We start from the raw sequence: 12629 nt of genomic DNA, 5'->3' as shown, positions 1-12629 counted from the left end.
GATATCGGAAATGAAATGATTATCCTATATCGGAAAAGAAAGATCTTTTCCGACATGATTGATCGTCCCTTGTCGAAAAAGAAAGAACTTTTCCGACAAGAGTCGATCAATAGCAGTTGGCCAGCCGAACGATCGATAGCGGCCTAAGGTTACAACTATTCTCCCATTGTATCAATATATCACCATCCATGTTACAACTCTTCTGAGCATCATATAGATGTATGCAACGCGTGCTCTAGTAGTTTTTCACGCTTTTCACATATTTAAAAGATCGAACCGACACGTATACGAGCGTCGAACAAAAACGCTTCAACGGAAAAGGAAGAGCTGTCGGTAGAATAGGCTAACCTATTTCAAGCAAAATGAAGAATCGAAGCGACATAGATGAAAACCAAGGCCTGTAAAAGAGAAACGGTTTTAACACAGCACAACAAATAGCTATTAATGGTGTTTTTTCGTATCCGTGCTGAACATAAAAAAGACTATCCGAAAAGCATTTATACTCCCAAGTCTTGGAGAGGCAAACTATTCAAAGTTCTTAACCAAAATATTTAGATTTAAGTAGTGCAATAAAAGGCAACATATCATCAATCTTAAACTACTTTGGACCAATGTCCTTGAGTGCACAAATCTGCTCCTCCCCCATTGCGGACATAACAGAGACAACAAGGTCTTTTCCCTCGGCAAAACCGTCCTTGATCTGCAGTCAAGAAAAAAAGGTATTATCAGATGATAGTTCCTACGGCTATGTAGAGATATTAATGCAACCGTGTTAAATACACAGTGGAAAAGAGATGCAATCGTATACGTACACATTGCAAAAGAGAAATGCAAGCATATACGATTTATACGTACACAGTGAAAAAGTGAAATGAAAGCGTATAAGTACATAGTGCAAAAGAGAGATGCAAAATCCAGCAGCATCATAATAAGAAACAAAAGAACAAACGATTTCAGCCGGTTCAAACATGCTAAAAGGATTATAAACACCTAATGATATTCGGGGTTCAATCAGGGTGCCTGTGTCAAGAGGCTGGGAAATCAGAAGTTTGAAATCAGTAAAACATAAAACTTGTTTTTTAAACAAAACTAATCGAAATTCACAGTGGTGTAAGCTTCCCTCGTGTGGTTAAAGGGGGCCAATTGCACTGCACTAAAAAAATATAATAATAGTAGCCAACTTACAGAGGAGTTCGTTTTTTTAGAACTTAAAACAGTAATACAAATAAAACGAAAGAGCTACTTCATTAAAAAGGAACCACATAAAAAAACAAGAATCAAAGATAGTCGACCTGTTTCAACAAGCTCTCATCAGTTGGGAGCCTCAGATCATCCTTAGTGTCTCCGCTCTCAGTAAGCAAGCTCATCTGAAAAATTTAACTAGTTTAGAAGAAACACACACAGAAACACAAAAATAAAAAGGAGCATCAAGCAAAAAGGAGGCAAATTGAACTTACAAATCCATCCTCAGAAATGTCGATCAACTGGTAGTCAGTACGATTGACATGCGGAACCTGTTAGAAACAAACAAAATTATTCATTAACACAACCCAATTGCATGATAGATTAAAGTTAAAACCAAAATGAGAACAATTCATACATCACAATTATGGGAAGAAGGAACAATATCTTCAAGCTTCTTAGCAGTGAAGATGTCGATTCCAACAAAATGACACTTAGCATGTCCATGCTTCCCGGTCTTGGAAGTGGAAACTTCAACAACCTGTTAAATTCCCCACTCAATGGAACAACCAAATTAGTTAAATTTGCAAACCATTATGCACCCAAATCTAAATAAAAATCATAGGGTCCAATCCAAATCAACAGACACTAAATTATTGTATGCCATATCATCAGTTTGCTCATCATCATAAGAATCATTCAAAAATTATAATTTCCAAATAACAAAGGCTCTGAGTTGTTTGTTTTTGTCCCCAACCCCACCCCCCACCCCCCAAAAAAGAAAGAAAGAAAGAAATAAAGAAAACACTTTTTTGATTTACCAAAATTTTTAATAAAACTAAAATCCAAATAACAATCACAGGGTGCAAATCAACATTAAGCACTAATTTTATCGCATGCCATATCATCAGCTCTCTCATCATCAGAAGAATCATCCAAAAATTATAAAAAATACGAAAGACTGTGAGTTGTCTGCTTCATCATCAGAAGAATCATAAAATTCTCAAAACCAAAGACTCCGAGTGTTCGCTCTACTGTTTTGGCACTTTAACAAAAGCTACAACAAAACAAAATAAAAAAAACAATAAAAAAGCAAAACAAATTCAATTTTCAATTCCATTAAACGAAAAACGTCACTTTTCACTTCGGAAAAAGAAAAAAAAGTAGAAATCAAACGAAAAAAATATAGATTTCAACTACCCGACCACTAAAACACCTAAAATCAACAAATCTGAGCAATCAGAATCTCAAATCTCAATGCAAATCACAAAAAAAAAACCCAAATCCAAAAAGATAATTCCGAGTTCATTTTACGATGATATCATGGAGATCGTTCAAAAGATCATACCTTGCAAGGACGGTTCTTGATAACGATGTAGCCGTTCTTACGGATTGTTCCAGCTTGTTGAGGGAAGGTTTTGGAGGCGCCGGCGTCGGCCTTCGACTCAAAATGGTGCTCTTCGTCGGACATTATTAGCTTGCTGTTGTTTACTTTCTGTGATTTGGCCGAGGAAAAATGGGGAAATTGTAGAGCAAACGTGCGTGTTTTTAATTATATATATAGTACAAGATTCTTTTGTTGTTTTATTTCTGAAGAGTTTAATTATGATCTGAGTCCCTTTACTATAGGTGTTTGATTTAAAATTAAAGTGTAATTGATAATATTATTAAGGGTTAATACAAAATTAAGTGTCTGAATTTTACTTCGAAAAACGATTTAGTGTTTAAAGAATTTTTTATTAAAAATTAGTAAATAAAGTTTTCTCCGTTACACTTTTAGGTATCACCGTTATATATTTTTTTAATAATAAATTTTTAATGAAAATATTTTTTTTAAAAAAAAACTTAATTTATTTTTAAAAAACCTTAAACTTTTAATGAAATTATAAAAAAACTAAAATATCTCATTTCAATCTCGTTACCATGATGAAACACTAGAGGAGCACTGATTGAATGATGACGAGGATGGGTTTTGAGTGGAATTGGATGGTAGTTCGAATGGTGGTGACGGTGTGGCATTTGCACGTCGGGATCGATTAGAATCGACGAAAATAGCAACAGTGACTTAAAATCCGATGAAACTTCGAATGCTTCTCCACGACAAACGGCGGCAGCTTACGGTGAAAGATCACCGAGAGTTTGATCGAAGGTCGACGTCGGTACCGATGATAATGGAGATGATGGTCACCACCGACCGATCGACGACGTATTGCAGGGGAAAGAGGAAGGGGAATGGGGAGATGGAGAAGAAGCACGGGGTAACGTTCCTTTTTTTTAATACAATTTTTTTTAAATAATTTCTCAAAATTATCAGAATGTGACACGTGTCACTTAACGGTCAATTAAAGGGTGATTTTTAATGGCGGGCACCTAAATGTATAACTTTAGAAACATTAGGCACCTATTTTTAGCGAAAAAATTCTTTAGTCACTAAAACGTTTTTTTAGACAAAGTTCAGTCACTTATTTTTGTATTAAGCCTATTGTTAATTGATTTTTGTTAAATCTAAATTTAAACTATTAATTAAATTTTTATTTTTAAATTATACATTTGAATGTCAAAATTTAATTGAATTCTATTAATACTACTAGAGTTTCTCACATTTAGGATGTAAAATATATTTTATATAAAAATGTAGTAATAAAAATTAATTATACTTTATTGAGCATCTGTTCAATTTTAAATTGATGTTTTTATGTGTTATTTGAACTGTATATAATAGAGTGAAAAAATTATAATATTATGAGATAATTGTACAATATGTATCTTCGAATTATAATTTTTCTTCTAAATTAATTCTTCAACTTTAAAATATTTTATATCAATCCTCAAATTATCAATATTATTTCATTTTATTCTTCAATTAATGTTTATTAACTGAGTTTAGTTTACGAGACCTTTAAAAATAAATTAATTTTTCTAACTTTTATAATTAATTACACGTTAATAGAATGATCAAAATAGAACGATATTGATTGTTTAAGGGTAGATATAAAATATTTTAAAATGTTGAGATTATTTTAAAATAAACCCATAATTTGAATGTTGAATATAAACTGTTTTAAATTTAAGAAATAATTTAGAATGAAGTTAAGTTTAAGGACTCTTAGACAATTAACTCTAATATTAATTACTCTCAGTTGATGCCGAACTGACTTGTAATACTAATTTATAGTAAATATTGGTTTATCAATTCCATTTAATTTTTAATTACATATAAGAATATATTTGTGTGTTTATATTTAAAGTGTTCTAATTCAAATTCAGTCCCCGTACACTTTGAACTTTTTGAATTTAGTCACTACATTTGTTTGAATATATAACTAAAATGTGATCAATAAAATTGATATTTTCGTAAACATTAAATGCGTGTTATCAAAGTCCAAAGAAACAAAATTTCGAAAGTCATAAAAGTAGAGGGGGTAAGGTTAACATTAAACCTTTTTAAAATAGTTCTTATGGTTTTCAGATTTAGGGTGAATTACAAATATTACCACTAAACTTTACTCTTTATCCTATTTTACTCACTAAACTTTAAAAGTTTTCAATTTTCCACTAAACTTAATACATGTGTTTTTCACTCGTTCGTTAAATAGTTAACAGCGTTAAAACGATGCTATTTTTTAAAAAAATAAAAGTTTCATTTTTATCTATTTAAAAGTCTATTTATAACACTGTTAGTGAGGAAACGATTGAGTGACAAAAAAATCCAATGTATTTAGTTCAGTGAGAAAATTAAAAAGATATAAAGTATAGTGAATGAAATATGAGATAATTAAAGTTTAGCTGTCAAATTTGTAATTTACCCTCAGATTTATTCGGTGTTATCCTTTAGGAAGAGATGGGTGGGTCCCTTCAACCGATGATTTTTAGTGATAAAGTCCTAATCGGTGATGATAATGACTGACTGTTGGAATATGCTCCTGCGTTATTCGAACGCCACACAAATTATTTGTTTATTTTTTCCAATTAAATATAAAAAATATTAATTTTTATTGTATTTATTATGTATGATTTTATATGTTTTGAGTAAATTATATGATGATGTATAATTAATTTTTAATAAAAAATAAATGTAAATTATTTCAACCCGAATAAAGTGATTAAAAAAAGTGTTATTCTAAGATTCTAGGTTCAAACAACTGTAAAGAGTATGTATTATCATTGATTAAGAAATTTTTTAAATACATATTACCTCGTAATTACTCTAAATTATTTAAATATATATAAATTATTTATTTTTAAGCAAATATAAAAAAACGTTTTCAACAAACGTGGAGTGAATACAAGACAGTATATGTTCGAAGACTATCAACCATTTAATAATGAATGTTTATTACCTAACTCGAATTCAAAATCTCAAAAATTAAATATCATATGATAGAAATCTATAGATAAAATTTATTTAATTATAAAATTTTAAATCATTTAAAAACATTTCACTTTAAAATTAATGTGTAATTCTACGTGAGGCCCAATTAGTTGACTTAAAAGGCCCAAGCAATCCCATGGCTCAATAGCAAAATCAAGAGGCTGAATTAGAGATGGCATCAATTGGGTGGGATTGGTTTTTTATCGAATCGATCCGAAAAATATATACCATTCACTCAAATTCGTGCCGACTTAAAAAATATATTTTGTTTACCCGATTTAAAAAAATGTACACCATTCACTTGAATCTGACCTAAATCGATTTTTAGATTATAAACTCGACTCAACTAACATAAAAGAATAACCTAAATAAGAAAACTATAGAGAGAAGATATTATAACAATTATCCATAAATTTATATGAAAATTGCTATATTACCTACGGGACAGATCGAATCGGAGGTTTTTCACCCTCGACCCGATTCGGCCGAATTCTATATAAAATTTTACTCAAACTCGATTTTAAAAAAACATACACCTATTAAAATTGGATCAAATTGAAATATGTTGATTTCGGGCTAAATTACCATCCGTAAGACGAATTAGTAAATGCCATGCTCTAAATATTAAGAGATAAAGCAATATCTAATCACTAAATTTAATAATTTCTATCAATTTAGTTTATGAATTTAGAATTTTAATTATTTTGATGATACTGTCATGACACAACCTCCAAAAATGGGTGAAATAAACCCATGTTAATTGGACAATTAGTTAAGTTGTATTTAGATAATTAAATTAAAATATTACTTTTTTTCATTTGATTAATCTAGTTTAATTGTTTTTATCATTATGTCATTAACTTTAAAATAAAAATAATGTTATCGATTAATAGTTGACATAACAACGTATTTAGTTGTAAATATTTATATATTTTATCAATTTGATTTATAATTATAAATAAATGACCTCAATAATATTTTTCTATTAAAAGTTAACAGTTAAATAACTTCAATTATCAAGGGATAATGTAAAAAGAATACTTTTAACATTTGATTGAATAATCACTTTGACTTTTTTTAAAAATGTTAACCCTCGACGTTTCATTTTGGGTTGAAATGAACCCTATGTGGATGAAAACAGTTACTCAACTAACAATAAACCCCTTGAGTAAACCCCTTGAGACGCCATGTAAGATTTTCACATCGTCTCAAGGCGTTGACCGATGGTTTCCATTCAGAAAGAGCCCATTTTGACGCAAAATGAAATGTTTAGATTAACGTGTTTCCAAAAAATAGTTGTAAAAGTGATTATTCAATGAAATGTTAGACGTATTCTATTCGCATTATGCTAATAAATGGATGTCCCTTGTTCCCATATGTAATGGGGTAAGGGGGAGGTAAGATAGTAGGCTGCCCCCAACACTAGGTTGAGAGCAGCTTCCATAAGAGACCTCCAAATTATGAAATACCCTCCATGGGACTCGATCCCACGACCTCAAGGTTAAGAAACCTTGTGCTCTACCAACTGAGCTGGATGGAAAAAAACAATTCAATGATGAAATAATGCAAGGATTATTCTGGGAAAAAAGAAGAATTCAAAGACTAAAATGAAAGAAAGTATCTAATTGAAGTGGTACTATAATTGCACTCGTATAAGATAGGATGAACTAATAACAAACTCCTCAGTTAAAATCACAGTGTTGCAACAGAGATTCTTCATAAGCCTTAACATGGAAACAAAGTAGTGAGTACACATTACTAGAAGTTTTTATTCATATTTCAATTATTCTTAATTATATATATATATATATATAATGGACCTACTTAAAGTTAATAACAAGGATCTTCCAAAAGATTTGCAAACTCAGAGAACATCTCCTTTTCTTGATCAAGCATGGCTGCCACAAATGAACTTTCAGTTGATGATGATGATGATTGAAAACCATAGCTTAGCGGTTCGCTCCCAGTTCCCGGGATGACTCTGTTGTCATTGTCGTTGTTGTTGTTGTTAGTGTCCATGTGTTGGACACTAGTGTTGTTGCTTCTGTGATTTTGCAGTGCAATGTCATAGGATTCGGGTACTTGAGGGGGTAGGAACGCGTCGTCGAGAAGGAAATCGCGCCAACTGAAGGTGAGGCCGGTTTTATCTTGAGCTGCAGTGGAACAAGTGGAGGAAGAAGTAGTGGAAGACGATGAAGACGGCGACGATAACGATAACGGGTACTGATTAGGGAACGTAGGCAGGACGATTTGGTAACCGGTGTAGTTCGAGGCCTCGGTCACGAGTTTTATGGCTTGGAGCTGAGAAAGAAGGTCCAGGGAGTCACAATCAGCAGCAGCAGCAGCATGATGGTTAACATTGTTGTTCGCGAAGATCGGTTCGATCCCGGGGGGTGCTGCCATATGTGTCATCAGTTGGTTATTGTTGATGTTGGTGAATCCCTGTGTTGCTGCTGTTGGTGGTTGTGGTTGATGCAGCTCCGGTTTTATCAGGAATGTATTCTTCATGTCTCGGTTTAGGGAACCAATCCGGGTTCTCGACTTCGGGAGGCCGCCGATGTTCCCGTAATCGGCTAGGATTTGAGAAAAAGGCTTGTGAGTAACCGGATCTATCCCCATTTCCGAAAGTTTCTTCTTCAGCTTAGTGTTCCAGTAATTTTTGACATCATTGTCTGTTCTTCCGGGAAGCTGTTGGGATATGATGGACCACCTGGAACCATAACCAAAAGAAAAAACAGACACACACACACACATAAAAGACAGTGTCACATAATATGTCTTGCACTAATAACAGAAACAGGCTGTTAAAAAACTGTTAGCAAAACAGAATTTTACTCGAACTCTTCATTTGTTTACGAAGTACATGTATCCGACACTTGCACCGAGCTGCAGCATGTACCACAGCATACATGAAATGTTCCGGAACTGACATTACCTGCTGCCGATCGCGGCGTGAAGCCGGATGATCAACTCTTCCTCCTGAGGAGTGAAGCTTTCGCGTTTAAGATCCGGTCGTAAGTAATTAGTCCATCGGAGTCGACAACTTTTCCCGCATCTTCTAAGCCCTGAACACCACATTCAGACATGACATGAGGTCCCATAGGAAAAAGAAGAAGAAAAGAAACGAAGAAAAAAACTACCAAAGTAAAATAAAAATTACAGACTTGACAGTAATTTTTAACCTGCTTTTTTCGGAACAGCAGTCCAATTACCAGTACCATGCTTAGATACATAAGCAAGTATCTTTGCATCTTCTTCTTCACTCCACAACCCTTTCTTCACATTCAGCTTGTCACAACAAGGAGGTCGAACCATCTTTATCTGTCGAATCAAAAACCCGTGAATTCACGACGACGGAAAACGAAAATAACCCGAAAAAAAAAAAGAGAGAGAAAAGAATCATGAAAATGACTTACAATGTAGCCTTTTCTTGTGCTGTGTGAGGAGAAAGAAGAATGGTGGGGAGAGAGGATTTAAGGTATCGAGTGAGAGAAGAGCATGGAATGCATGAGAGATTGGATTTTCATATAATCAAATTTGCATGATGACATGACATCTTTGCATTAGAAATGAATTCACATAGGCTCATAGGGTCAGGTTTGATGTGGGTGTATTTTCTGGTTAAATTTAGAATATATCTAAGTGGAAATCACATTAAAAATAATTTCATGTGATGTTTGTTTAGCATTAAATCCATTCGTTGTGTGAGGGGAGGAAATGGGTTTTTGTTACTTTATTTTATAATCACGGGTTTGATGAGAGTAACTATTCTAACTGATAGATCTAACTAATTGAATAAATGATGAAAAAGATTCTAAATATAAGTGTTAAACTTGTTCAAGTTATAAGAAAAAAAAAACATCATTTCGGTGTGAATTATATAACATTGTTAAAATTCGTCTGCAACCCGTCGATTGATTCTTAATCCGATCGATATTATGATTATTACACTAATAAGAAGATACATAATTTTTACCAATAACCAGTTGGTCTAGTGGGATGAGGCACTAGGTCCCTTAAGTATGGCCAAGGGTTCAAATCCTGTCGTTTACGAATGGAGCAAACTGGATTGGGAGGGTCGCCCTCGCCTCTGCAGTACCCGATTTGGATTAGTCGGTCAATAGATCGAATTCCAGTAATTAATTCAAAAAAAGAAATACTGAATTTTTAATCGAACATCGCACTTAAAAAAAACCTAAACATTATAAACAAGGAGATATAGAACAACAATGTAGGAGGGATATGAATTTTTTTATTTATCTGGGGTAAGTACAAGACAATACATGTTCAAAGATACCTCTCAACCATTTGACATTGAACGTTCACGCCCATGACATTATTAGTGCTCGAACTAGGACCTCAAAAAATAACAATAATTCATTTACTACTGAGGTCGCTGAGTTCGTGTCAAATATATGAAATTTTTAATGTGTGGGACAGTGGGATATATAATTATATATATGATACTCATATTCAATCCTGTATTTTCAACCATAAATTAATGAGTTGTGACAACCTTCAATGCTAATGTTACATACTACTAGAATGACATGTGCTAAAATAATGTATAGATTGCATATTTAGGAATATGTACTATTTTTCTATCATGATATAATATTATGATTTTTTTTTTGTTTTTCTTTTTTTTTTATAGAAATTAACATTTTTATTGGTCCACGTTACTTTTTAATTTTATCAACAGAGTGACGTGTTTATAATAATATTTTAAGGTGTGATTGGAGGGAATCGGCAATATTTGTTTAGAGTGTGATTGAATCACCTAAAATGTTGTCATTTTAATAAAATTTAATTTTAAAAAATTATTAATACAATATTTAGGTCCACTTTCCAAAAAAATAGGTTCAGGAGTCGATTATATGTGGAGAATGATCAATACCTCACAACGTCCGAAAATCAATACCTAGTTAATTAATTATTGTCTTTGCGATGGAATTTATGGGTTCAAATTTAATTTAACTAATGATCCCCTATTTAATTAAATAAATACCATGATATTTAAAACCCAAGAAAAAAGATTAACGATTCAAACATTTAATTGAGGAAAGTTAACTACCATATATAAGGAAAAATGATATCCCTTTCATTCCCAATTAAATCGATCAATCACTAATCGTTTCATCGAAGATCTTAATTGGCATTCCAACATTTCGAACCGAAAGGGAATCACCACCTAATATAAGGTAGAGTGACAATTCCCTAGAAGGAAACAAGGAATACCTTATTCATAATATTTATTTACCTAAAATTGTGCAACAAGCAAAATTTTTATTAATATAATTACCGGGCCTTTAAGATAGATAAAGAATGTTCGTATATTTAGAAGTATCGAATTTAAATCTCCAAATAAGGTCGAGAGACCTATTTTCGACAAATCTAAATACGAGAATATTTCACTTTCTACCCTCCGATTGATTTTAAAAGTGATAATTTTTTTATTTGTTTCACTGGAGGGTGCTCGTTTACTTTAAATTATCGAATTAAACTATCAGGTGGATTAGAATAATCCTTTTCGATAAATTAAATTAAACAAGCCTTACCTTTTAATTTATTATGTAAAATAATGGAGTAATGTGGATGAGGTCATCATACTTTAGAAATAAAAATGTCATGCAAACAATCAATGTGCTTCATAAAATATCATTAATTCTTTTTTAAAAGAAACAAATTAAAGAATCAATTTAGTTTACATGCATGGATTATAATGCAAATGATTCATGAACAATTTAAAATAAAGAATGAATAATTTTTATTGAAAATAAAGTTTGATCGCAAATTAAAGTGGATATTAAAATTACTTTACCTTTAAGAATCCTTACTTTAAAACAAAATGAATTAGTGTTATGATAAACAAAGTAAAAAAATAATAAATTAAGTGTAGTCTACAAAATAAAATAATAGAGTTACAAGCATCACAATTAAAGAAAACAATATAAAAAATATACAATATATAAAATATACACAAAAAGATAAATTAACATCAAAATTAAACAAATAATAAAAGACATGCATGCATATCACATAAAACTAATATGGAAAAGAATAATAAATACAAATATATTCAAAGAAGTATAAAACTAATTTAAAGTAAAAAAGTAAATATTTAAAATGCGTTAACAAAGAAAGAAAGTAAATCAAGTTAATATTTTAATCAATAAATCAATTAGAAATAAAAAATAAGCTAGGAAAGAAATAAATTAATAAAAAATAAGGAAATAATTTAAGCAATAAAATATTAAAAAAATGTGGAAGCTAAAAAATAAAGAAAGAAACGACATTTAATAAAACTAAAAAATGTGAAGTTAAAAAACAAATGGTTAAAATACATATAAGTAAAATTAGAAATTTAATTCAAAACAAAACAAAAACAAATTTTCAAATAGAATGAAGGAACCATAAAAAATAATTATCTCATACCCTTGTAAAAACACGTGGATTCCATAAGGATCCAAGATGGGTCATTGGATCATTTAATTGAAGGGTAAATCTCTCTCTTTCTCTCTCTTTAAAAAAGAATAATATTTTTTCATTCAAGATTGATTGTTGGTTTCATTGAGAAAACTCAAGGAAAGTAAAGGAAAGGAAAGATTTAGTTAAAAATCATTTTCCTCGTTCATCGTTTTTCTCTCATCCGACAAGATTTTCAAACAAAAGTAAGATTGTAATTAAAAGAAACAATAACAAATAAAATAAGAAAATAAATAAAAATATATCGTTTCATTGAGAAACCTCAAGGAATGCTAGATTTTAAAATTTATTCAATAGCATTTTCCTTGTTCATTGGTTTTCTCTCACTCGATAGAGTTTTTGAAAAAAAAAGAGAAAGAAAAAAGGTAAAGTTGAAATTGATTTAAATAAAATAAGAACAAAGGAAAAAATAAGAAAAAGAAAAGAATTACCTTAAAATATCTTTTATTACCGGTAATCTCAAATTATAATGTTTGGGTGGCTCCCCTTTTCTCCCAAAAAATAATGTGTCCCCCTTTACATAAGATGAATGCATATTTATAGGCTCTGAAAAACCCTAAAAGAGAAAACCCCTAGCATCTTTGAATTA

General features: G+C 31.2%; 2 protein-coding genes across 2 annotated transcripts; both read right to left on the bottom strand.

The window, feature by feature from the left end:
• Window positions 1-450: 450 nt before the first annotated feature.
• LOC120178432 (eukaryotic translation initiation factor 5A-like) lies at window positions 451-2697 on the bottom strand. Its single transcript, XM_039184275.1, has 5 exons — window positions 2531-2697; window positions 1601-1723; window positions 1458-1514; window positions 1293-1367; window positions 451-700 (listed from the first exon to the last, which is right to left on the bottom strand). Exons 1-5 carry the CDS (start codon window positions 2651-2653, stop codon window positions 599-601), a joined length of 480 nt encoding a protein of 159 aa, XP_039040206.1. The 5' UTR covers window positions 2654-2697; the 3' UTR covers window positions 451-598.
• A 4609-nt stretch (window positions 2698-7306) lies between these two features.
• LOC120178408 (transcription factor MYB35-like) lies at window positions 7307-8884 on the bottom strand. The gene is made up of 3 exons (XM_039184261.1): window positions 8737-8884; window positions 8490-8619; window positions 7307-8264 (listed from the first exon to the last, which is right to left on the bottom strand). The coding sequence occupies exons 1-3, from the start codon at window positions 8867-8869 to the stop codon at window positions 7385-7387; spliced, it is 1143 nt and encodes a 380-aa protein (XP_039040192.1). The 5' UTR covers window positions 8870-8884; the 3' UTR covers window positions 7307-7384.
• Between the last annotated feature and the right edge of the window lie 3745 nt (window positions 8885-12629).

This window comes from Hibiscus syriacus, unplaced genomic scaffold, assembly GCF_006381635.1.
Source record: "Hibiscus syriacus cultivar Baekdansim isolate YM2019G1 unplaced genomic scaffold, ASM638163v2 tig00112349_pilon, whole genome shotgun sequence".
Lineage (NCBI taxonomy): Eukaryota > Viridiplantae > Streptophyta > Magnoliopsida > Malvales > Malvaceae > Hibiscus > Hibiscus syriacus.
This window is presented reverse-complemented; position numbering and strand designations above follow the sequence as displayed.

Excerpts from the sequence above, each read along its gene's own strand:
- LOC120178432 (XM_039184275.1), bottom strand. The coding sequence starts at position 2,653 with ATGTCCGACGAAGAGCACCATTTTGAGTCGAAGGCCGACGCCGGCGCC. Across the intron at positions 1,724-2,530 it reads TCAAGAACCGTCCTTGCAAG|GTTGTTGAAGTTTCCACTTC; the intron begins GTATGATCTTTT and ends GGAATTTAACAG. Across the intron at positions 1,515-1,600 it reads CTTCTTCCCATAATTGTGAT|GTTCCGCATGTCAATCGTAC; the intron begins GTATGAATTGTT and ends TGTTTCTAACAG.
- LOC120178408 (XM_039184261.1), bottom strand. The coding sequence starts at position 8,869 with ATGGTTCGACCTCCTTGTTGTGACAAGCTGAATGTGAAGAAAGGGTTG. Across the intron at positions 8,620-8,736 it reads TGCTGTTCCGAAAAAAGCAG|GGCTTAGAAGATGCGGGAAA; the intron begins GTTAAAAATTAC and ends TGTGGTGTTCAG. Across the intron at positions 8,265-8,489 it reads CACGCCGCGATCGGCAGCAG|GTGGTCCATCATATCCCAAC; the intron begins GTAATGTCAGTT and ends TTATGGTTCCAG.